This window comes from Thermoascus crustaceus (assembly GCF_041956765.1).
Source record: "Thermoascus crustaceus strain CBS 181.67 unplaced genomic scaffold VTN00scaffold_2, whole genome shotgun sequence".
NCBI classification, from domain to species: Eukaryota; Fungi; Ascomycota; class Eurotiomycetes; order Eurotiales; family Thermoascaceae; genus Thermoascus; species Thermoascus crustaceus.
The window spans coordinates 3,022,728-3,047,750 of NW_027192528.1; the positions used below are offsets into that span (position 1 = coordinate 3,022,728).

General features: G+C 51.5%; 7 protein-coding genes across 7 annotated transcripts; 3 read left to right on the top strand and 4 right to left on the bottom strand.

Moving 5' to 3' along the window:
• Positions 1 to 628: 628 nt before the first annotated feature.
• On the bottom strand, positions 629 to 2,720 carry VTN00DRAFT_4616 (uncharacterized protein; the record flags this gene model as incomplete). Its single annotated transcript, XM_069431058.1, has 3 exons — positions 629 to 1,132; positions 1,188 to 2,653; positions 2,714 to 2,720. 3 exons carry the CDS (start codon positions 2,718 to 2,720, stop codon positions 629 to 631), a joined length of 1,977 nt encoding a protein of 658 aa, XP_069290131.1.
• A 1,109-nt stretch (positions 2,721 to 3,829) lies between these two features.
• VTN00DRAFT_4617 (uncharacterized protein) lies at positions 3,830 to 4,822 on the top strand (the record flags this gene model as incomplete). Its single annotated transcript, XM_069431059.1, has 2 exons — positions 3,830 to 3,937; positions 4,037 to 4,822. The coding sequence occupies 2 exons, from the start codon at positions 3,830 to 3,832 to the stop codon at positions 4,820 to 4,822; spliced, it is 894 nt and encodes a 297-aa protein (XP_069290132.1).
• An 865-nt stretch (positions 4,823 to 5,687) lies between these two features.
• VTN00DRAFT_4618 (uncharacterized protein) lies at positions 5,688 to 6,412 on the bottom strand (the record flags this gene model as incomplete). The annotated part of the gene is made up of 4 exons (XM_069431060.1): positions 5,688 to 5,859; positions 5,969 to 6,095; positions 6,189 to 6,280; positions 6,372 to 6,412. 4 exons carry the CDS (start codon positions 6,410 to 6,412, stop codon positions 5,688 to 5,690), a joined length of 432 nt encoding a protein of 143 aa, XP_069290133.1.
• A 6,831-nt stretch (positions 6,413 to 13,243) lies between these two features.
• VTN00DRAFT_4619 (uncharacterized protein) lies at positions 13,244 to 16,760 on the top strand (the record flags this gene model as incomplete). The annotated part of the gene is made up of 4 exons (XM_069431061.1): positions 13,244 to 13,598; positions 13,675 to 16,508; positions 16,567 to 16,667; positions 16,727 to 16,760. The coding sequence occupies 4 exons, from the start codon at positions 13,244 to 13,246 to the stop codon at positions 16,758 to 16,760; spliced, it is 3,324 nt and encodes a 1,107-aa protein (XP_069290134.1).
• A 36-nt stretch (positions 16,761 to 16,796) lies between these two features.
• VTN00DRAFT_4620 (uncharacterized protein) lies at positions 16,797 to 17,791 on the top strand (the record flags this gene model as incomplete). Its single annotated transcript, XM_069431063.1, has 3 exons — positions 16,797 to 16,850; positions 16,934 to 17,033; positions 17,415 to 17,791. 3 exons carry the CDS (start codon positions 16,797 to 16,799, stop codon positions 17,789 to 17,791), a joined length of 531 nt encoding a protein of 176 aa, XP_069290135.1.
• A 1,202-nt stretch (positions 17,792 to 18,993) lies between these two features.
• Positions 18,994 to 19,461, bottom strand: VTN00DRAFT_4621 (uncharacterized protein; the record flags this gene model as incomplete). Its single annotated transcript, XM_069431064.1, has 1 exon — positions 18,994 to 19,461. The coding sequence occupies one exon, from the start codon at positions 19,459 to 19,461 to the stop codon at positions 18,994 to 18,996; it is 468 nt and encodes a 155-aa protein (XP_069290136.1).
• A 1,107-nt stretch (positions 19,462 to 20,568) lies between these two features.
• Positions 20,569 to 24,994, bottom strand: VTN00DRAFT_4622 (uncharacterized protein; the record flags this gene model as incomplete). Its single annotated transcript, XM_069431065.1, has 2 exons — positions 20,569 to 21,549; positions 21,605 to 24,994. 2 exons carry the CDS (start codon positions 24,992 to 24,994, stop codon positions 20,569 to 20,571), a joined length of 4,371 nt encoding a protein of 1,456 aa, XP_069290137.1.
• Positions 24,995 to 25,023: the final 29 nt, after the last annotated feature.

The following is a 25,023-nucleotide window of genomic DNA, read 5'->3' on the forward strand; positions in this document are numbered from 1 at the left end:
ATGTATATACGTATATGGTACATACATCCCTCGACCGGGTCTTTGTCTACGCAAACAGGGAAATGAGAACGGACATCAGCTGTGCTGCATGCAGTTGGTCTCTCTACCTTTCATCAAGTCATAGTAGTATTGAGTAACGACAATCATAAACATTGTGTCGGCAGGACGCTATGACAACTACACATCAGGATACGTATCGAAATGTAAAGGCATACATACCACCGTCCTCGATAAGGCGTATACCTAAGTATGTGTCAGTTCTTGGCCTGCCTGAAAGCAGAAATTGAAGGAATAGGGAGTTTTGGATGTATACAGATACTTTGTTTTACTGCCTAATGATACCTACCGCTTTACGGCGCTTAACAATATAAAGAGATGTTCACAGGACGACAAACAGACAGACAATTGAGGGGGGAAAAACCACTTCGATTCTCATTATTCTTGTCCGCGTTATCCGTTACCCATCACAAACCCATCCCGTTTCTATACAAACAAGGAAAGCCCTCAACAAAACAAAACAGTGGGGGGGGGGTATAAGAAGCAAAAATATAAATAAGCTTGACGCCAAAACCAGTCCCGGACTCGTCAATGTGGTTCAGCTAATCAAAACATTAGGAAAACAACAACATCACATCTCTTCATCTGCGGGAGATGCGCGCTTCGTCGACATCCTCTGCAGGTCCGCCTCAGTCAGTTCCTCGCCAGGGCCTGCAGTCGCCCAGCGCCTCGCTCTCTTTCCGTCGCCAATGAAGTTCTTGATCACGCATGGATCTTTGGCCGAGCCCTGACATACTTTTCTTCTGCCGAGGTTCTTGAAGCGAGGGCCCAGAGGACCGTTGACGTAGTGATATTGACCGGCAAGCCGGTACTGCCTACTGTCACCGAGAGGATAGAACTTGTCTCCCCAATGGCCATTGAAGTAGAACCATTCCGTTGGGGCATTCGGGGTGATATTAGAAGCGCGGAGTGTGTCATTCAGGTAATCGTACGTATAGGCGTGAGCGTTCAGAAGCGGATCCCAGAGCGGACCACGGTCAGTCTGATCGTGGAGGAGTCCCAGCGGGAGGATATACGAATGGATCCCTGGGGTGGCATACATAGCATGGGTGCCAACGGCGGAGTAGATGACAGGCTAGCCAATCAGCTTAGTTTGTACAGTCGTGCCACTTTTAAGGGTGAGAACTTACCCGTTTTCCTATCTTCTCAACTGCTTCATAGCTATATGCCTCGCCGGCAGAATGCGCACTGAAGAACATAGCTTTTGGCTTGCCATTGTAGAACCGCACTAGAGAATGCTCCCAGTCGCCTACATGGTTGCCAAAGCGGACATTCAGGACCACATTCCCAAGGTTGAAGCTGTAGAAGTAGAACCAAAAGGCGTCGACGATCCCGTGCCCTTTGTCTACAACGATGAGAACAGCAGGAGCATCGCTTCTTCCACCATTCGGCCCCTCTGCGCGGATCTCTTTTCCGCCATACCGTCTCTTCAACTCATCGACATAGTCTTCCCCCTCTGCGGTGTCTGCTGGCACCGGGCCATGGGCACCTTCAGGGCTTGCTCTGTCACCTCCTTCTTGCCGTGGGCTTCCTTCGCCAACCTCATACCACTTTGCTCGCTCCTCTTCCGTGTCGCCGGGTATGTCCCCGTCGACTCTCCCATCCCAATCTGCCCAGGCTTCTTCAGGCTCCCCATCACCGTCATCGGGTATGTTCTTCTCACCCTCAAGCCAGGTGGGGCGGTCCTCCACATTTTCATTACTCGTCAAGAACACATTTCGTCCCTCCTCCCACTGGTTCAATTGGTTGAGATCGCTCAGTGTGGGATGCTCCCACGTCGACTGGACCGGTGTGTAATTCAGCTTTGGGGTGGTGTGATACAGATGCTCCGCAATGTCACAGGGCCAGAATTGTTCTCCAGAGAACAGATGCACCAGGGGCGCATACTCCAGGACGTAGTCCGGGACTTCACGGAGAACCCGGTCATCATCATTCCACGCTTCGGGGTTGTCCTTTCCCTCTATCCAGGTCGAACGCCACGGCGTCCCCTCGTCCGGAGATAGCTCCGCATCCTCTTTACGGTATCCGAAACTGGTGCGAACCAGTCTGAAGTGGGAGGTGCCGCAGAGACCCAGCCATCTGCAAGCTTTCCGGTCGAACCAGGAAGACGAACTCGCGATCCATCGCGGTTCCTCCAAATCCTCCTCGAACCATATGAACGCGGACGGATTGAACGTCCGGACCAGACTGTTTATGGATACATATGCTATGAGGGAGGATAAGACGGCAATGGCAGCCCGCGACTTGCGCGTCATCTGTTGGAAAAGAGAGAGCTCACCTGGAGCCCAAGAGTCGTCGACAAGGTCCTTTTTGTCGGGTAGAAGATCGTCCTGGGCCGTCTCGTCCTGGACATATGCCGGATCCTGCCCGTCGTTGTTCCTGGACCTGTTGAACGACTCTCCTTCCGGGCCGAGATGTGTTGCTGCAGCGGTAGTAGCCGGGACGAAGATTGGCAGAGGCGTCCTCTGGTCTTCAACGTCCTCCTCGACAGGAAGTTGACCGGAAGGCAGCAGGGACGGACCGGAGTTGGTGGGAGATACCTCGAAGGGCGGAGGAAGCAGCGGTGCCTGACCGCCATGGTGAGGTTGTAGGGCCACTATAAGAAGGAACCACAAGAGAAAAGCTTTGAGTTAGCCCGAATCCAGAACACGCACACGGTCCATCCGGTATCCTCGTGAGCAGCAAAGGGAAAACGGTGCAGATGGAGACGAGAGGCGACAGGGCTTAGTGTGTGGATCAGGGCAGGGAGGGAGCGGAGGGCAGGCCGGGCCTTGGCCAGTGAGAAGGCCAGACCGGGAGAGAACGGATAGCATCACGATGAGCGAAAGGATGCCAAAGGGTCCGAAGCTAGACGGATGCATACAAGTCTCTGGGGGGAGTGCTAGGGTTTCCACTGTAGACCCTTCCGCGCGCAGCCGGGCATGGTGTAAGAGCTTAGAAATCGGCACGACGGGCCCGGACGGGGATATAAAACGGTGCCAATGGAGGGGGAGAGGGCACGGAAGAGACGGACTGGACTTACTTGTGGCAGATATAATAAGCCTATCTCGCAGAGAGAGGGGTCGAGGAAGAGAGCCAGCTCATGCCACCGACCGGGGGTTGGATGAGAAAGGAGAAAAGAGGTTATCGGGCGGACGCCAGAGAGCGGTAGCGAGGGTCAGCGCACACCATGTCGCATGTAGAGCTGTACAGTAGACAGACTGCATCACTCATACACACGGCAGAGCGAACGCATCGACAGCGCATCGGGCTGAAATCTCTTCGTCTCTACGTCAGGACGGCGCGATAAGGTCTAGGGCTGCGACTAGCTGGCGGGACCATCGATCAATCTCCACCACCAAAAGCTTTCTTGATGCTCCATCATCATTATTATTGAAATCTTATTCCAGCACCCCCGAGTCATCGACCGGCCGGCTCTGTCAGTGTCTGCAGATCCTCTGGCTTTCAAGTTTCTGCAGAGAGACTCTAGTCGACCTGTCCCCTGCACGCAGCGCTGTAGTGCGATGGACCATTCGCATCCGACTGCAGGACGTGGTATCTCGGCATTCCGGCTGGCACGGCGCTGATGTCCCGATCAGCTCAGCATATCTCACCTTGATGCAAGCATATCTGACCGAGACTTCGTGATTTTCCCCGAGAGCATCCCCTAGGAACGCCAGCCAAGCTGATTCGACGGGCCGCTAGCTCGCGACATACAACCGTGCGGGGTTGAACCTATTTCGACCTTGGCTCGCGTGTGTTAGACTCTACTATAGTAGTAATCACCAGCGCAATGCAGCACAACCTGGACCCAGTGCTAGCGGTGGACCCAGCCATGCTGGGTGAGGTGGATGAGGACGAATATGAGTACGAGTACGAGTACGACGACACCGAGACAGAAGTACGGTTGGCTAATCCTTTCGTCGCTTGTGCCTGATGGGCTTTTTACCTCCATTACCACCATCCACGTCCCCTGAGCTATAACTGATTTAAGTCACAGACCTTTTACATCAATCTTGACCTCACTTCCTATAATGGACCTATCCGGCCTCCGCGACGCCGGCAGGAGTCTTCCACTACCTCTACAACTCCTGCCCGGGGATCATCTCCACCAGCGGATGCCACAGAGTCCTCAGCGTTCCTGGACGAGAACAATGTAGCCATTGAAGGTCCGGAAGGCAGCGCGCCGCAGGACCAGGTCCAGATCTTGGACCTCCACAGCCGCAACCCTATCATCTCCTACCAAAACCAGATCTTCAGCTGCTCCTGGGCCGACATGATCGGAACGGAGCTGCTCTTCACACGGCCGGAACTGGAGCCCGAGCAATCCGACTCTACGTACCTCAGGAGTGATAGGGACTATGTCCTTATCACTGCAAATAGCGTTAAGGTTCTCGGTCGCAAGGCGAACCTCATCTCCAGTTCTGGCGGCGGCAAGGCCATCGAAGGCGCAGACGGCCCTGTCGAAAACGCGGAGCAGCAAGGGATGAAGACCACGAACCAGGCACGGTTCTTGCGACGTCTTATGAACGCGAAGCAGGCCAAGGGCGAGACGGATATGGTCCGCACAGTGTACAGCATTAAGCGCGGCCAGAATTTTGAGGACCGACTACGCGGTTGGGCAAGGACGGAGGAGCGCATGGCAGAAATCCAGAGGCTCAACCAGGGAGCGCTGCAGGGAGATATGAATGCCCTGATGGCTCTCGAGGATATTTACGCTCAGATTGAGAATGCCAACAGCAGTGTCCCATCTGAACAGTACCCGTACGATGGTTCCCAGTCATAGAGGCAGCTTCTGCAGTCACATGCTGTGCGCAAGCAGATAGCTCCTGTCACGGGAAATCGAATCGCACGCGTTCTTATGTTATCCCCTTTGTGCAACCGCAGCGGATACGGTTATACAACAACCAAAGATGAAGAACACGTGCAAGTGGCTGTGTTCCTGCAGGTCGAAGCGAGAGTCCCTGAATGCTCCTCTGCCGGTAACTCCGTTCCGTATTGAGACATGCGAGGCTAGATAAGCCGCCCCGGAACGTTGCGCTGGCGGAAAACTCCTGCTACAGTTACCAGTTTACTTGACCTAGGGACTCCCGAGTGTCTTATCTGCCACCGATGAAGACTGCTATGCTACGCAAGGTGTGATTCCAGGCAACCTTAAGAGTACCCTTGCGTGACACTTGTTTGGTGCTCTTTCCCTGAATGGATGTACTGGACGATGGATCTACAAGCTTCTTATTTTAGGGCCCTAGGATCTAAGCTGCGGAACCGAATGAGGGAGATACAAGGCTAACGCATGGTGGTCTCTGATCTGCACAACATGGTCTAAGAATCAAACCTTTTTCCTTGGGGATCTTCTCGAGTCCGTAACAACACATGATCCGGCCATGAGTTTCCCGGGGAAAAAATGAAGCAAACAATCCTCATCACACATCAAACAGTTGCTCGGCCCGCAAACAAAACCATTTGACACGCCAGGTCCAGTTGCCGTTCCCGAAAATGCTTGCTATTAAGGTATGAAAAGCAAACAGAACAACATCCGACCGCGCGCCCAAACTGCCGAGGTACCTGCAAAAAGCCGGCCAAGTAGCACAAACAAAACCCAGACGAGTAAAGATAGAATATCCTCCCAACTACAAACTTTTTTCCCCGGTTCACACACATTTTCTATACGAAGAGTCCCATAGCGAAGACTTGGAGGTTCGAAACCCCACCGGAGATGGTGGCGGTGGCGGAGGATATTCAATAGGACTTGAGGTTGATTCCTCCGTGTACGTGTATTTCGGTAGCATCGACGACGCCTTGATCGCTCGCGAGATGTCTTGACTGAGGGTGGAGCAAGTCAAGTCAACGGGATGGTTGGGTGTTTGTGAAATAGCGGATGCCATTGTTTCGCTGTGACTCGAGTGGCCCACAAGTGTGAGTTGGGAAACACGTGTCTCCCCGTGTGCAGATGGGACGGGTGAATTCTCTTGTCTTCTCTGTGTTTCTTGGATCGTTGCTGCTTCGGTTGGCATTCAGAATATCCGAAGTCTGTTGACGTTTGCCTGAAAGGTCCGAAGCTTTCCAATATGTCAGCTCCACATCCAAGGTCTGGAAAGGAAATGAAGAAGATAAAAAAGGCAGAAAACACCAAGGGAAATATGTTTTCTCACCCGCAAGCGGTCTGGGCTCTGTTAAATTCACCAAAGGAAATGTGACTTGAACAGGTGATATAAGATGTAGTATTTGAGAAGCGGTGGCCGAGCTGAATCCGTCCCGGGTCGGTGTGATAAAATATGGATGGGAACACTGTACGATGTAGTGTAACGGCAAAAGAGCTGTCTAGAATGGCCTACGTTTCGAGGGAGGAAGCCAGAGCTACAGGGGGAGTGAGCATGGAAGGACCATGGGCAAAATATACTCTCTGTACCCTTGGCAGGTCAGTACCTAGGTATTTATCTCCCATTCCTGGCGGAATGGACAATCCCCACTGACAAAGGGACAAACGGACACGGCCCGCCTCGTCCACTCTGCCTTGCAGCAGCAGCTGTTGTCCACGGAGTTAGGGTGTAGCGCGTGGCAGAGACGCCACTGTGTGTGTGGTGCCCTTCGGCGAAATAATGGGGGTTTTCGGAGGTAGGGAGACAAACAATGGAGTAAAAAGCAGTTTTCCCTGTTGTTGACTGGGCCGTGGGTAGGAAGACTTCCCCGAACAGCAATGATGAACGGTGGGCATCATAACATGGTAGGCCGAGGGGGAAATCGCCGATTCATCCTTGCGGAACCAGGACTCTGGGAGGAGGAGAGGACCGTTGGACGCGTCAAAAGGCCTGGGGGAGGATCATTATTGCATGGCGCCATTGAACCGATCCGGGGGTTCCTTTTTTTTTTGTATCGACCGCTCCACATCGCCTGTTTGGACCCGCCTAGGGGTGCCAGATACCGGTTTTGACAAGCCCTATCGGCACCTTGAAGGGGTGTCAAACGGGGCGATGGATGTACCGTGTACCCTCGGTGACGCCGCGGAGTGGCATTCGAGAGAGAGATGAAGAGGGATCATACTCCGTACGAGAGGTATACCTAGGTGCGCAATATTGCTACTGTCTCAAGAGGGCATCCGTTGTGCATCAGACTGGTGCAACTGGGGAAAACGCACGGGGTAGCGCGGCTTTCTGGAATCGCGGAGACGCTTCCATCGCCTTGGACGGGGCTTCGGTGCCGGCTAAGCGGCCTGTGGGGTTGGCGCCCCTGGTTGATCTTCCGCTTCCTGTAGACCATCCTGTTAACTCTGTAACTGCATCACTGCAGCAGCCCGCTATGGGGTAGCGCTGTCCACGACCGCTGCCAGTTGTTCTGCTCCGCTGGTCGTTTGCTTTATCCCCGACTCTGCAGCCAACCCCCCTGCGGCGCAGGTTGACGATGTACCAAAAACCAACGGTTCCTAGCCAGGCTCCGCTATATTGGGACCATGGGAGCGAGATTTTCTGGGGTTTGGGAGTCCGGACTCAGGGAGGGGCTGGTGCCTGTACACAGCACGGTCTCTGTAACTGTAACAGAGCAGGCTCGGTGTTGACAGTGAAGAGCTTCGGCCGGTTTCCCGATGACCCCTAATAATACGAAGTACTAAATGCTCCCAACACTCTTCTATACGTCGGCGAGATTTGTCCACATAATTTTTGTTGGGCATGAAAGATTTGTGATCTTCAGCAGCGGCTGTTCGCTTCGGCAAGAGCGGCTGCTCCAATAGGACTTTGGAGCGTTTCCCATGCAATTCACGGCCCTAGCCCTAGCATCACTTGCTAGCATAAGTGAGAATTCGGACGAAGAAATGCGGAGTGGGAAAGGGAAAAAAAAAAAGAGAAAAACGTGTTGCAGCGTGGGAGGCCTACACGGGCTCCTGTTTTGCGCACAAAAAACGATCATTCTCGTCCTACTGGGTAGAACTGGTTCACAGACTTTTTGACTGTGTACACCGCTAAGTAGTTCCGTCTGACTGATGGATATCGAATGTCTCGGCAAGAGGGATAGACACTACTTATCAGACTATTAGTCTCTCCCGGGGCGTGCTGGATTTAGTATATACAGTACGGGGTATAGATCGCCACGCAAGCGAGATTCAGCCGTGTCTCGGGACGGACAACAACCCATCCAATCTCTTTCTTACCAAGGGCTTCAAAAATTGCGGAGGATCGACCTGATTGTCTGACTCTACTTTGCTATCTGCGTCCCAGAGCACAGTACTGGGGTGCAGTACGAACCACTCCACTGATTGTTTCCCAAACTCAGACAGTTCAAATGCCGGAGTGTTCTGTGAAGGTCCCACGTCACCTGCTCCCCCGCTCCGTGTGGTATCCGCATCATAGGTTAGGTACCTATCAGCCAGCCCCTCTGGATCTGAGGCATTCGCTGCGGTCGCATAATCGTGCTATCACGATCGCCGACTCCATTTTGGCATCGAGAGTGCCTTGGTATTTTTCCTTTTATGCGCTGCTAACGCGTCGATAATTCTTCGATGAGACGACATGCCACGAGAGCTCCCGAAAGTTTCGGGAACTATTACGGAGATTTCCCCGAGTATAAAGATCCAGGCCAGGCATCAATCCTCCAGCAGGCATCAACGTCAGGAATGGTGAATCACGGGTGTAGTATGTCGTCTATTACCATATTTGTCATTGGAATCAACGCAGATAACGACGTGCTTATCTCGACAGGGGCAGGGCAGGCAGAGTAGTGATAGCAATTCCATCTGCGGAGTAGATAAAAGCTACCCTTTTCCCCCTTCCGCCCCTCCTCCCTCAAAGCTATGCACATGCACGGTACCTAACTCCGTACCGTAGTTTTCAACTAGAAATTGTCTCAGAGAGAAAAATGAGAGCTTTTCCTATTCTGAGTACATACAATACTGTAGTATCCATAATCCATTATTACTAGACCCTAGACTCGGGAATCCGGGGGGCAGACAGGACAAGGCAGGTGTGGGGACCCGTTCGTTATCTGCATCGCATATCGCATCGTACCGTCATGCAAGGCACAGGCAGCAATTTGTGATGAGTCACATTCCCTTTTTTCCTTTTTTGTTTGCGAGATGCGAGATCGAGATAAGAGATGGGGGATCTGAGACAAGATTCGGTTCGGTAAAACCCGATGATGGTGATGACAAATAAAATAGCAAATAGCAAATAATGTCTCTGTCTGTCTCGGATTCGATCTTGATGTTTGATTTGGTTTGATAAATTGGGGGATCTGGACCCGGATCGGACTGGGATTTCATGTTTTGGATACATACCTGCACATCCCTAAAGGTTTTATATGATGATTGATATGATATGCACTAGGTACAGAGTTAACGTGCTTGCTTGCTTGTTTACTGGATCGGGCCATACGGTGGCGGGAGGTACTTGACTGACATCCGTGCCGGCACGTATGAGGTACCTAGATAATAAAAAAAGCCTTCCTACTAAGGATAAGGATCTTCAATCCTTCCCTGCTGACTAACTTCATCAGGAGGTTCTTATTCTTACTGTGGACCTATTTTCACCCCATAATACATGTATAAAACCGATAAATGTGATGTTTGCTGATGTTGATATCTTCGTTTCTCCAATACTGTTTTCTGTTTCTATTTCCTTGGATATGAGAGAGCGCGTGCCGGGGGATAAAGACCACGACGTGGACCTGCCGCCATCTTGTCCTGGAAATATGAATTATCTCAACGCACGCAGCACGTAGATGTGTATTATTCTACCGCTTTTATACCTATATATAGCTGATTTTTTCTTCTTGTGACATATCTCTTCTTCTCCGGATTAAAATCTTTACATGTGGACTCTGGCCTGCTTGCTGGAAGGCACAGTTTTATATATGTTGACAGCCGGACTCGCGGTATATAGATAGTGTGGGATGTTCTGCTGGGGTATATAATGTTTGACCGTCAAATTGTAGTTATATGTTGATAACCGCCCCCGTATTGTACTGCTACTGCTGCTGTCATTTCCTGTTCTGTTCTCCTAATTATGCCGAAAATGGCTGTCAGGAGCTCCTGTTGAATACATGATTCGCTGGTTTGTGGTCGTGTTTCTCGTGCACTTCATACTCCATACTTACCTTCCTGCATAGGTAGGTAGGTAATTGAAGATGAAGCGAACGTGACACTACCTCAAGGGTTATACCGCATCTACCCATTGGTACTCCCCATAATCCTCAGCAAGCTTTCGCAAGGAAACTTACAGACTTGTTTCAGAAAATCCCCTCTTCTTGGAACTCTCTTACTTAGGTAGCACGGACCAAAAAACGGTTATATCCATATTCCCGCCCTTCCACAACGAACGGATCCCTCGATCTGACATAAAATGCTTCGGTTTCAACTTTTTCAGTTATAGCTTGAATTATTCCAACTTCTACAGTAGTAATAGCAAGTAAGCCGCTCTGCGGGGTGATCCATTGAAGTATGTACGTACATTCGGCTGCGCACGGTTACATTCGGCTTACTTAAGAAGTTAAGTGTAACTATCCGTGTCCGTGCTCCATCTAGAAAGAACTATATTAGGTATTCGGCACAGAGGAAATTTTATTGCGATGTGTAAAAGATTTTTCTCTATGGGCCTTTTTTGAACGTGAGGCGCAAGGCGCAAAGGCCAAAGCCATATGATCAATATTACCCAAGTTCCGGGGATGAAAAGGACCTGCCTGCACACGCTCGGAGCGTCCGGGCTATGCATCAGCAGGCGACCTGCTTCTCTTGGTCTTGGAGTTGGCTGAGATGTCAATTCGAGGGGCTTGGATGCGTGTGTTTCTGTGTGCGACAAGGATATGCATGGTATGTTCATCCCTATTTTTGTTCCGTTGTTCTGATGTGGTTATTATGTGGTGGTCTGTGGATGATGTATATATAAACTCAGATTTCACAGCCAAGGGAGGAATTGCAAACATCTGATAACAGTTAGACCTCTAGACATTTAGTCTATTTCTCTACTAGAATGACAGTCCATAAGTACGTACATTAGTACCACACTAGATCAACGAGGTAGTTTGCTCCAGGACTAGTAGAACCGAGTGACCAGTTTCAGGTACTTAGGTGCCTAAGGTTCCTAACCTAGCCCAATGGCACGACTAATCACCTGCAGATATGGCGCAACAGCGCATGCTCTCCTGACATAAAAGAAAACCCAGATTGGAAAGAGACAATTTCTTTTCAGCTCTAAAATGCCTCAATTCCAGCGTCATCGATGCGACATTCCTGTCGGTTATTACATCATAGAAACTTCGAGGGCCCGGGAAAATGTTCCCGCCGAGCGGAAGGGAGCCCGCCCGCTCCAGCCGCCAGTGGCTCAACACCTTGGACCAAGAACTTGAAAACATGGATCCAACCCCGCATATGACGAAAAGTAATGCCCGCAGCTGCAGATGCTCCTCAAAGGTTTGCTTTGCTTGAGCTCGGTCATTCTTCGGGAACGTCTTGGGAGGTCGATTGATACAGGGCTTGCCTAGTAAGATCTGGTTGATCTATCTAGTGGCTGCCTCCTCGTGGCAGAGTCTTTGTGCCTGATATGGGGTTCCTGATGATCACCTGCTCTTGTAATCTGACCTTTACTACTGATGTCCTCGCAGGCCAAAAAGACGGAGAATTTCCAGTTCTCGAATTTTTTTTTCTGGGCCTATCATTGCGTGCACTTGCACCCTGCTGTCGGGAAATTACATAACTGTTTTGCGCTGGGAAGCTTTAGATTGCTTGTTCTTACAGTAAATGCAGCACCTGGGATCATATCCCAACACCCAGACCCACCAATGGGTGAGGGACGGCTCGCTGCGTCCAGTGAAATACCCTGTCGATTCAAAAGGACGAGTACACTGCAAGCATCCAGAAAGGAACCGTGAAAATTCTGCAGAGCACGCGCGGTTGTTGAGAGGTGATGTGATAGTGGTCAAAATACTTGACAGCTGCACCATGCACGTTGGGCAAACCCCGATATAGTTTAGTATGCAGTAGTCTCTCTCCCCTTTCCAAAGGAACGGAGGTCTAGTTTTCCAGGCTGTCTGTTATGGACATGATTGCCCCTTATTCCATGACTCAGAGAAATAGTGATCTCTCGCATGTGTGTGGATGGCGTTGCCGATATGGAGAACTATTTACGGGGAAGGTATCCTGAAACGACGTTGGAGCGGGGTCCCAACCACACAAATGTGTCTTTTGGAGAGATCATTTCTCTCTTCTCGAGCACGACACCGCAGTCAGCTGATCATTCGTCGGCTAGACCTCTTCTCCCTGCATTCCATAGCGTAATGGTTGTGGATTCGACGGTACGCAGCAAAGGCGGTAAGCTCTGATAGTTCTTTCATCCAGCAATAGATTCCTCATTTTCCTGCCCGTGCGTTGAGTCAGGCAAATGCATTTTTAGCAGTCGATTGAAACCATGGCAATGTCGTCGAGGGAGATAGAGACTGCACCTAGTAGTTGGACGTGCCAGAGGGATATGCAGCGAGCTTTGTTTTTCACAGTCGAGGCCAACGTTGGAGCTCTCCAACGTCGTGTAAGCTGACCGCTTGGGCGTCACCTGGACCTCGGAGAGCTGGATATTCTTAGGAGCGCGCGCCACTTCTCCCCAGCGATCGCTCAACGCTGCAGCTAGTGGGCGCGGGCCCTGACGGCGCGTCACCGATCGACCTGCAGCCCCAGCTGGCCTGGACCCGGACAGCCTGGCCGGCCGTACCTGGCCGCTGCTGGCCGTGGAGCTTTCGATCTAAGTATGTGTTGTACTTTGTTCAGATGGATATATAAATCGAGGCCTCTGCCCGTTCTCCATGGGCTCTGCGCTTTTCCACGAGCCCGTATAGCAGCGGTGAAGTGATGGTCCGCATGAATCGTCAATAGTGACGTGCCTCTTGCCTCTTCTGTCTTGCATGGCGTTGACTGCTGTCAACAACCACCGGCTCGGTCAGCTCCTCCTCGATTAGCTTTCTGCTTGTACTTCCCGGGCTCTCCAACCTTTCATCACTTATCTGAGGTACGCATCCCTTGCTGTGTATCTTGCTTTGCGCGCGTCGCGTCCTGATAAGCTCTCCTGTTCTATCTCGTGCCTGTGTTGTCATCCACCCTTGTCCTTCTGTTTTGTTTGCTGCAGTCGTGAGGCTGACTGCTCCCTTATGACTGACAGTCTCAGACACAAGTGACATCCACTTCCCTTTTCTTGAACCTTGTACACAACTCCCAGCAGAGCAAACCTCCCACGTCATGTCTGCTTCCCCTGATCCAGCCGTTACACACCTGCAGCATGCACCCGACAGGGGCACTGCCAGTGCAACCGTCGACGGACCAGTCAATGGCAACAGTCTGCCGACTAGAAATGGCCCGAAGCTATATTCGAACGGCGATGATGGTTCCGCCTCAGGTGCGGGAACCCCTATCGGTTTCCAGAGATATCCTCAGAACAAGATTCTCGACAACGCTCGGTCTTCTGCCCGTCAACCCTCTCCGCAGCCTACTCATCTCGGCATCCCGGGCGGTGGACAGCATAGGATCTTGTCGGAAGAGGATCCAGGTTACGTCTCTGCCAAATTCGAAGGCAAACAGAAGCAGATGGAGCAAGGTGAGCCTTTGAAATTGAGCCTTGTTTGAGCAATGGAGTTGGTGTGGGGACCTTTCTAAATCTAACATCTATATAGTCATGGACCAGCTGGAGGAGAAGGGTTTCTTCCCCAGCGATTTTGTTGTCTCCGAGACAAATTGGTTCTACAACATGCTCGGGATAGACGATATGTACTTCCAAACCGAGTCCGTTGACGCCATTGTCACCCAGATCCTGTCTCTGTATGCTGCCAAGGTCGCGGCATATGCTCGGGACGATAAGCGATTGGAGATTAGATTAGACAAGGAAGCAGAGGACCACGCCGTCTACATTGATACCAGTAAACCTGGTGTTTCAACTGTTGGGGGGCCGCGTTACGAGCAGCGGATAGACAAGAAATACATCGACACTTCGACGCACGATAACAGTTATCGAGTTGAGACTTTCCGTTCCTCCAGCCCGCTTCCGGGCGACAGTGAGCAGCAGCTCCGCTGCTACTTTGTCTACAAATGCCAGTTTAGCAACCCGAACCCGGATCCAGAGGAGACGAACATTGAGATCATCGGAGAGAAGCGATTCCTGCAGAAAGCCACGGCCAATACCAAGGCGATCTACCAGGAGATCATCACCAAAGCTGTGACCAGGGCCGGTCCAGTCATTGAGCTGTTCGAGATCGAAGGTAGCCGGGAGAAGAGAATAGTCCTGGCGTATCGCCAGGGTTCTGCTATGGGAATGTTCAGCGCTCTGTCTGACCTCTATCACTACTACCGTCTGACGAGCTCAAGGAAGTATCTGGAGAACTTCTCTAACGGCATCACCGTGATTTCCCTCTATCTACGACCTGTGGAGAATGCTGAGATCTCTGGGAAATACCCTCCCATCGAAGCCGCTATCCACCAGATAATGAAGGAAATCTCGCTCTTGTACTGCATTCCGCAGAACAAGTTCCAGGGCCACTTTGCCAGCGGACGTCTCAGTCTGCAAGAAACCATTTACGCCCACTGTGCGTGGGTCTTTGTCCAGCAGTTCCTGAACCGCCTGGGATCGGAATACACTTCTCTGACAGCTGTTCTCGATCCGAATAACAGCGTCCATGCCGAACTTCTGGCGAAGATCAAGAAGAGGCTTCGCACAGAGACATTCACATCGGACTACATCCTCGAAATCATCAATAAATACCCAGATCTCATCCACAAACTGTACCTGGATTTTGCCAACACCCATTACGTTCAGACGAGAGGGCCTTCGCAGGATGACTTCCTCCCGACGCTGAGTTACCTCCGGCTCCAAGTCGACGAAGTCTTGGATGATGAGAAGCTGAAGGAACTGATCTCAAAAACCGCAGCAAATGAGCACGACGAAATGGTTATGACGGCCTTCCGCGTTTTCAACGCTGCCGTCTTGAAGACCAATTTCTATACACCTACCAAGGTTGCACTCAGCTTCCGGCTGAACCCTACTTTCCTGCCCGAGCATGAGTATCCCCAACCCCTCTACGGTATGTTCCTTGTCATCAGCTCCGAGTTCCGAGGATTCCATCTTCGGTTCCGTGACATCGCTCGTGGAGGTATCCGTATCGTCAAGAGCCGTAACAAGGAGGCCTACAGTATCAACGCTCGTTCCCTGTTCGATGAGAACTACAACCTCGCGAACACCCAGCAGCGCAAGAATAAAGACATCCCAGAAGGAGGAGCGAAGGGTGTTATTCTCCTCGACGTGAACCACCAGGACAAGGCCCGCGTTGCCTTCGAGAAATATATCGACAGTATCCTGGATCTCCTGCTTCCACCGGCCACTCCGGGAATCAAGGATCCAATCGTTGATTTGTACGGGAAGGATGAGATCTTATTCATGGGTCCTGATGAGAACACCGCTGAATTGGTTGACTGGGCTACGGATCATGCGAGAAAACGAGGCGCACCCTGGTGGAAGTCATTCTTCACTGGAAAGAGCCCCAGGCTTGGAGGTATTCCGCACGACACCTACGGCATGACCACCCTGTCTGTTCGCCAGTACGTTCTTGGTATCTACCGTAAGTTGGGCATCGACCCATCGAATGTACGAAAACTGCAGACTGGTGGTCCAGATGGTGACCTGGGATCAAACGAAATCCTCCTTGGAAATGAGAAGTACACCGCTATCGTCGATGGATCGGGTGTCATTGTTGACCCGCAGGGACTGGACCGTGAGGAACTCGTTAGACTTGCTAAGAAGCGTGTTACGATCTCCGAGTTTGACTTGTCGAAACTTTCCCCTCAAGGCTACAGAGTTCTCGTCGACGAAAGCAACGTCAAGCTGCCAAGCGGTGAGATAGTCAATAATGGTATGGTCTTCCGCAACACTTTCCATTTGCGTAGAGATCAACCATACGACATATTCGTTCCTTGCGGAGGACGTCCAGAGTCTGTCGACCTCTCTTCCGTGGGTAAGCTCATCGTGAACGGCAAGTCTGTCATACCATACATTGTCGAAGGGGCAAACCTTTTCCTCACCCAGGACAGCAAACTCCGGCTGGAAAAGGCTGGCTGCATTCTTTACAAGGATGCCTCCGCCAACAAGGGTGGTGTCACATCTTCCTCTCTTGAAGTCCTCGCCTCTCTGTCTTTTGACGACAAAGAGTTCGAGGAGAACATGTGCGTTCGTGAGGATGGATCGGCACCGGAATTCTACCAAGCCTATGTCAAGGAGGTTCAGGAAGTCATCAAGAAGAATGCGACTCTTGAATTTGAAGCTATCTGGCGGGAACATGAGCAGACCGGTGTGCTGCGTAGCGTGCTGAGTGATAGACTCAGCGTTGCCATCACCAAACTGGATGAAGAGCTCCAGAAGACCGCACTATGGGATAATGTTGAGCTCCGCAGATCTGTCCTTCAGGATGCTCTCCCGAAACTTCTTCTGGACAAGATCGGTCTTGACACTATCCTCCAGCGGGTGAGTGCTCCCGGTTTTTGTACGAATGAATTGCTCCGTGTACTGACAATGCGTATAGGTTCCTGAGAGCTACCTGAGGTCTATCTTTGGTAGCCACCTTGCCAGTCGATTTGTGTACGAGTATGGCAGCAACCCAAGTCAGTTTGCTTTCTTCGACTTGTGAGTGACCCACCTGACCCCTTGAAGTATCGTTCTGTTTTATTAACGAATAATTACAGTATGACCAGGAGGATGAACAAGTTTAAGGCATAGATGTGAGACGGGTATAATACGGGATAGATTTCCATTATGCTTAATTTTTCCGTTGTCATCATCGCCATGCGCGTGTTGCGGCTGTTGATGGTAGCAGCATATTGCATGAATCTCTAGAAAAAGCATCCACTGTTTTATATCTCCTGAAATATCAGGCCATGCTTCCAGCGTAGAACGGCCTTAGGGCGTCGCGCAAACTCGGCCTCCTATTGACAGGGACCGCTGTGACACATGCCAGCGCTAGCTCCCACTTCCCACCTGCCCGCCACCAGGGTGAGTTGTGTCTGCCATCACGACCCCCGCTCCGGTTTTGATCTTCTAGCAAGCCAATATCGTCAGTCATCATATATATACCGTGGATTATTATTTTCTCCGTTCCCCTGTGGAAGGAAGACGCGGATTCAGTCTTATCTGTTTTCAACCAGGGAGCGTTGCTTGTTCTTTCGCGACACCTACTGTAGTCCCTGTTTGGGTATCTACCTAACATACTAGTATAACCCCTGTTTCAACCGCCACATCAGGTACGCATCATTTCAACCACACCACCAACAACGAAACCCTCTTTCCACCAAAGCCGCAGAATAACAACAAAAAAGATAATAGCACACGGAAAAACACAGACAACCGCGATGGCCATCACACGCGGTTCAACAGGCAACTCGCGGCCTCGCATCATCGAACAGATCCCTGCCGCTGCCGCAGCACCAACCCGGAAACGTTCCACTGGCACAACAAAGAACAAAAAGACCAAGGACAACAACAACATCATCATCAACAAGTCTTCCTCCTCTTCCTCCTCTATCGCTAAAGCGAATACGTCCAAGCGCGTCGCCAAGCCCGGCGCAGCAGCAGCAGGCAGGTCCAAGGCGAAAACGGCCGTCGCCTCGGTGGGCGTCAAAGAGAAGAAGAAGATCGAAAGTGCCGTGGGTGATGTCGTTGAGAGGGCTGAGGAGGGGGTGAAAGTGACCGCCAAGAGAGCTGCTGGCGGTGCTAACGGTAGTGGTGGAAAGGGCAACAAGGATGGACGCTGATTTAGTTGACGTCCCGTCTCTTTCCCCTTGCGCACATCAAACTCGAACTCGGCTTGATGAGGGAGCTAGAGCTGAGTGAGATACCTACCTAGGTGTAGGAGCTAGGTACGGAGTATTTTGATGATGATAAATGTCTGTTGAAGAGGAGGCCCCCGTTCGCTGTTGCTTGACGTTGAATCTGCTTGCTGCGGCTTTGATTCTTTCTGTCTTGATGCTTCTTCCTTGCTGCCTTTCTCGTCTCTACTATTGTGTGCACTTTCTTTTCTTTTTTTTCCCTTTTTTCTTTTTTTTCTCCTCTTGATATTATCTCCGCTTCGTTTTTCAATGGACAATGAAGTATATCGGTAGTCTATCAGTTGGTTATTTCGGAAAGAACACGGCAAGGGAACGAGTTTGTTATCAGTCAGGATTGGTTTTTGGATTGGAGTAACGGAAGGTAATTAATTATGGGAATGGATGAATTAGCTACGATATGGATATGGATATGGGATATATGTTACAGTCGAGGATTTCTTGATTTCCTGAAATTTTCTTTTTTCTGGAAGCTGTTTGATTTTCATTTGTACTTAGCCCCATCCATACGTATCAACACTTCTTGTTTTCTTTGATATATTTTAGGTAGTTAGTTCCTTTTCTTTCCCCTTCTCTTAACTTTGTTTTTTCTTTTTTATGGTTAATCTTATATATATTGCAGTATATATATCTATATATTAAGGGGTCTTGTTGACTTCGCTGCAAATGGTACCTGCTTTGTTGCCTCGAATTCATTCTTTTGATCAAACGGGACAAAACAAGGCCATACATATATAATAGGTAAGGGCTTGACCAGAGAGTGTGTGATGATGCCTAGACAATGCAGATTTATGAAAAGATATCTGAGCAATGAGACTGCGTGGTCCTTTTTTCACTTTTTGCAAAACGATAATACAGCAATCCAACTATTCCGATACTCCCCCAATCCTCATAATCATAAGTACTGACCGGGAGCCGTTTCACACATCCCATCCCCATCTCGTATGAAAGTAAAGTTGATAGAGCATCCCGCCATATATCTCAAACTCCAAGCAAGCAAATGAAATAGCAAATCAATAGACACACCCACCAGAAAACCAATCAAGGTCCGTCCTCATCAAACCTCGCCCAAAAACACACATTCAAACAAACAAAACAACCCCCCTTTATCAATCAATCAAGTACCTCAGCTAATACACCCTCTCCACCATCTTCCCCTTCCCCTCCTTCTCCTTCTCCCCCTTCTTTCCCCTCTTCACCCCCCTAACCCTAAAAGACCCATACCCCACAGCCCTCACGCATCCCTCCTGACCCTGACTCCCACTCCTCACGATCTCCATCTTCGGATCACACTTCCCCCCACGGAAGAACACGACCTCCTCGAAAAGAACATTATTCTTGCCATCGACGCCTCCCCCCGGCGCACCGCTCACGCTGGTACTGTTATTCCTGACGATCGCGCTCGTAGCCTGTCCCGCGAAGAGCGTCTGGCAGCCCTGATGGGGCCCGCCGGTCCAGGAGCCGAGGGCTTGGCCGGTGCATTTTTGGCCGGTGTAGAGGTGGAGGGTGAGAGCGGTCGTGGTGGCAGGAAGAAGGAGGAGGAGGAGGAGGACTTGGAGGAGGGAGAGGAGGGAGGTGGGTTTGCGTGGGGATGGCATTGCTGAGGTATGGAGGTACCTATGTAGGTAGGTAGGTAAATAGGTATGGGAGATGGATATTGATGGACCAGTTGGTTGATATTGATACACCTGGCTTTTCAGATCGAGTTTGAATGTCTTGGACAGTAAAATGAGATCTCTTTTCTTGTGGACGATTTGAATACAAAAACGATAAGTGACTACGATAGAAAAATGGTAGCACTACGATCTATATACCTACTTCTAATCAATAATGACGCAACCTTTGCCAGGCAGCAAGTCCCAACACATACTAGTAAGTGAAGACGCTACCAATGTTACAATATCACAGGAACATGTCCAAAAGTACTCTAAACGAGAAGCGCTTACGTGTACCCGAAATACAGGACAGGTCTTATGCAGACATCTACTAAGGAAGGATGAAAAAACAACCGTATTTGTATAGATTGCAGTTCTTGTCGATGTACCACTAACCACAACATGACAACAGAAGGACTCATCTGGTTAAGTATGTCTGCTCTCAGCAGAGACTTTGTAACAAAAATGATTACCAACCGCAAAGGCCAGAAAAACGAAGGGGGGGGGGGGGGGAAGATATCTGCCGTAAGCCACACAGTACATACAGAAGAAGCAAGCAAGCGACAATGTGATGGATAGAAACGCGAAGGAAAAGCCGCTGGATCAACAAGCAGAAAGATGATGGGACGGATTAGCAAAAAACAATGATGGGGTCGAAGGGGAAAAATACTGACAAGGATGCGGAAAACTAGTTTAAATGCAGAACGGAACTGGAAAGAGAGAAAGTGGTATAACAAGGAAAGTGAGAAATAAAAACTGAAAAGCAATGAGCCCAAAATAACACATCCATCCCAACCAGAACGCCGATACCGTAAACATAAACATTACTCCGGGAGTTTGCAAGCATATCTCGCTTTCATTGTCGCCCAATCCGACAAATCTGCAACCAATTGATCCATACCAGTAGCTTCCCGCCCCGATTGGCCATCCTGATTCGACCCTCGCAGACAACAACTTTAGGATATCAAACAAAGCAACGTGTTCATGTGGGAAATGGTGGGAAATGCGACGAAATTAACAAAAGAATGCTTGAGGCAACTGTATCCACGTCTAGGTCCTGGTCCCTCGCTTCCGTAGCCCAAACTCCTGCTCTTGAAGCTCCCGGATCAGCCGCAAGCTCTCTGCATCTGTCTCACTCTCCGCAAAGCTGGTCCGCTCGCGCTTCACACTCTTGCTTGGATGGGCGGTCGAAGTCGAGCCCGCACCTCGGTCGGATTTCTTGTCAACAACGGGAGAGGCACTCTTCTTCGCGTGGGACGAGGAGGGTCGCGAAGAAGGTTTCTTCCCAGACGATGGAGGTGCAGGTGTAGTCTTCCTCTGCGTACCGGTAGTTGTCGAGCCGACGGATGGGCCACGGGCAGAAGAAGGCCGTGAAGCAGGTTTCGCAGCTTTGACTGGTTGCGACTCCGGTACGTACCGTTCTACTTGTCGAGGTTGACGAGAGGAATGACGAGAGCTATAGGTTGGCGAGTGCATCGTTGTGGGGTGTTCTCCTTCATGCTCCCCCTCGACGGAGAACCGCATGTCAGCATCTACTCGCTCAGGGGCAACATCACCTTCATCCGCGAGCGAGGTAGGTGGAGAGACCAGAGACGTGGCGGGCTCTGTAGGCACGGGCATAGAGGTGACTTCGTTGGTCTCAATTTTATCCGCTTTAAAGGCCGGGGGCGACGCATATGAGTGCCGATTCAGAGCAACTTCTGTTTCTACTCCTTCTGGAACACCACCATTGGCTGCGAACGGCTTAACATTGGCGGTGTCCAGATGGGGACGTTCAGAGACCACCGGTCCATTGGCAGCATCAAGCACCGGGGCTGCTTGCACCGTTGCCACTTCGTCTTCTTTCCGAACAAGAGGCTCTGCTTTCTCCACTCCAGCAGCGATCTCTTGCTTCGGCTTTTTGTTCGCCGTCGAAGTGGCACCCTCGTCAACAGGTCTGGGTCGCTTGGCTGAGCCTGAAGCTCGGGGCTTCGACCGCTCTTGGGCCTTAACCGGGTCAATCCGGCCATACTCATCGTGTATGCAGCGACGCTGGCGCTCGGTTAGCAAAAGAAGCTCTGAGACGAACTATTAAGGAGGTACTAACCTTGCTCTTCCGGCATTCGTCACAGGCCTTGCTTCTTCCCTTCTTGCTAGAGTTCACACCATCGGGGCTCAGATCGTTCGGTTTAGAAGCCGGGTGAGAGGTGCCCAGAAGGACCGGGTCGATCTTGCCATCTATGCGAGACATGTCGAACCGGTCGACGCCCTGCATGTTGCCAACAACACCTTGGAGACCTGCCTCTGTAGCAACAGCAGCAAGGGAGTTCAACACAGAAGCTGCATCGTGAGCCAATGCGGACTGCCTTTGCAGACTCATGTCAGAGCCGAAGACGTCCGCCTGCTTTGCAGACAGCTTCAAGGACGTATCGTTTTGTTCATCCTTATGGCGGCATCGGATCCGTCGCTTGCGGCAGGCATCACAGGCGACCCTCTTCGGTCCTAAGCCGGAACCTTTCTGGACATTTCGAGGTTTCGAAGGCTCCTCTTTCAGACCAATACCGTTAGGGTTCGCCTTCTGCGGAATCGGTGCACCGTTGCTTGACAATACAGAGTAGTTGCTTGGGACGCCGTTCGATGGATCGGATGTCTGGTCAGACAGGCGCCGCACAGCTTGTCTTTCAGCGTACATTCGCTGGCTCTCTGCGGTGCGTTCAGACCGACGGCTTGGCCGACCTGCAGGCTTTTTATCTCCCAAGTCGACCTTGGCATTGAGCGCTATCGCACCAGGACGAGTCCACTGGGGAGCTGGCTCGTTCCCTCGTTTCCAAGCAATCCACACACCGAACTTTCTGACGGTCTCGATGGGGTCACCTGTTCCTTTCGGGATGGATCGTTTGACTGCATTCCTGTCCTCCATAGTGACCCCGTCTACGGCGTAGCCACCTGCAATCAACGCTGTCCGCAGCAGGTACTTCGCAAGATCCGGCAAGCCTTCCAATTCGGCCTGCGAGTAGTACCGCGCATTGTAATAGCTGGTCCCGGGAGGTGCTGTGTTTGCGCGCTCTCCAAACTCATAGTAAATCGGATACTCCCGGTGGAAACGATAATTCTCATCCCGAGTGAAGGCTTCAAGGACGCTCTCAGGGATGGGATCATCCTCCAGGTACTTGAGTGCTGTATACCACTGAATCTTTTGGAAGAAAGGGTAACGGAACTTTCTCGGGACCTTGGTGTCTTTCTCAATCTTTGCAACCTTGATCTGCATCCCGTAGTTCATTCTTGTTAAGAAGTTGCCACCGATGACAAGACTGTTCTCGGGAGTCCAGACGGCGTGGATCCAACCGGCTGGAATAAGCATTGTATCACCTTCTGAAAGATCAACGCGGTAGCATTCTTTTGTCTGATCTCCAAGGAAAGTGGTGTCCTGAGCGGGAGAGTTGCACCACTCCTCGTATTTCTTCAAGTGCTTCTCCTTCGGTGGTATGAAGAAAAATGTCTTCTTCCCCTTCAAGATGTGGTAGAAAACGGAAGACCCGCCAAAGTCGATATGGAAGTCGGTGTAGCAGTCAGCCACTGACATCAGGCAGTAGAACTGGACCTTGGGGTAGTCTCCGACTGCCTTCAGCTCCGCGGGCCACACCGCATCCTGCAGATCGAGATCGCGGACGATCTTGGGTCTGCGGAGGAGCCTACCCAACTTGCTCTGTGATACTTCGAGACTGATGACGTTCCGAACGACCTTTGGTCCAGTGCCCTCATAGTAATCGGCCCATTTCTGCATGTTCCATTTCTTTTCTTCTCCTTGCTGAGATTTGACGTCGATCACCTCCACTCGTTCTTCGGGGCCATAGAGCTCTGCGACTTTCCTGACCGTAAGGCCTTCGGGGATGACCATGTCCAGCAGATCCTGACCGCAGTCGATCACTTCCTCATGGCCTTGTTCGCGGTCATCGGGAAGATGCTCCAGCAACTCATCAAACATCTCTTGCGTTGGAGCGTCCTGGACGAGAGCATCAAAGTCCGACTGCACGGGGGTGACTGATTTGCGTGTGTTCAGCGAGGCTGGGATGACAATAGGTTCCGTCATGCCGTTGCCTCGTTCGAAGTATTCGGCAGTGACCAACTCTGGTCTCATGCGGGGGAAGTTTTCCGGCAGGAAACGGATCTTCCCTTCTTTAATTGGTCGAATGTAGTGATGTTCTGGGGTCTCCGTAGAGGTCTTGACAAGCCCTTGGTTGAGACCGGCATAGTCTATAGCCGTGCGTGCCCGAGACGACTTGCGCACGAAGGTAGTCTGCCCGTGGATTGGCCTGCATCCACGGCAGATAAACTTGTCCACCGTCCGGACCTCACGGTCATTCTTGAATCCAGCGCAGACGATGTGAAACCATCGCTTGCAGCCGTCACAGTTGATCCACGTAACTTCACTTTCCTCCTCTCCACCCATAGGGATCCGGACCAGATTACACGCAGCGCAGCTGGCCTGGCTGGAGTCGTCCGAGTCCTCATCTTCCTCTTTCGTCTTCGGAAGAGCGTCCGTCGAGGGCTGCACGACATCGTTTCCTGATGCAGAAACGGACTGCGATTTTGTGTGTGGGACGACACCGTCATGGGCTTCAGACGCCTGGGTCCAACCGTTGTCGGCGTCTTCGTCGTGCCAACTGATGGACGGAAGAGTAGAGGAGCTGGTGTTAGGCCTCAGTCCCTGTATGACAGGCCGCGAGACGGCTGCGGAGCCATCTGATCGCGATCTCATACGCCACGAAGAGACTCCATTGCCAGAAAATGCATATGCGGACTTGTCTTCATCCACTGCAGAATGACCGGCGCTAGCAAACCCGTGTGTTGTATGCCACTTGGCCTCGCCCCCGTAGCGGTGAGGCTCGTCAATGCTCACTCTGGGCTTCGACGCGTCGGGAATGGGAGGGAAGTTGCTGGGCCTGGCAAAGTTCAGAAGCAACTCTGCATCCGTCTTCATGCTGTCGAGGACGGAAGCGTGACTTGGTGCCGGTTTGCTGCCCGGCCGTTCGAGGACAGGTGACGGCTCTTTCTCCGACCGCGCACGTTTGGCCGGCCGCTCGACGGAGTCGCGGGGATCGGGAGGCGGCGGCGGATGCGCAAGAGCTGCTTTCTGAGACGGAGGCTCGTAGGAGAGAGGCGCAAAAGTAGGACTCGTCGCCAGAGCGATTGTCGCGAGGGCATCGATCGTGGAACCTGACCTGCCATGGCCACCCGCCCGGTGGTGAGCCCCGCCATCCAGAGCGGGCTGCTGCTGACGGCCTTCAGCATCTGGAGCTCCGTATCCTCCATCGCTGAGTGTGTACTGCTCGCGCTCTGAGCTCGCGGGTCTGAAGGCGCTGCGCTCGTTCCAAATGATGCGGAAGTCGGTGGTGGAGGGCGAGATGGGCTCGATGGCGCGTCGCGGAGGCGAGGGAGTGCGGTACCGCGGCGGACGACCACCGAGGTGGTTCAGGAAGGACGTAGCGCTCGCCATGATGGCACTGAGAGATGGGATCGAGGGGA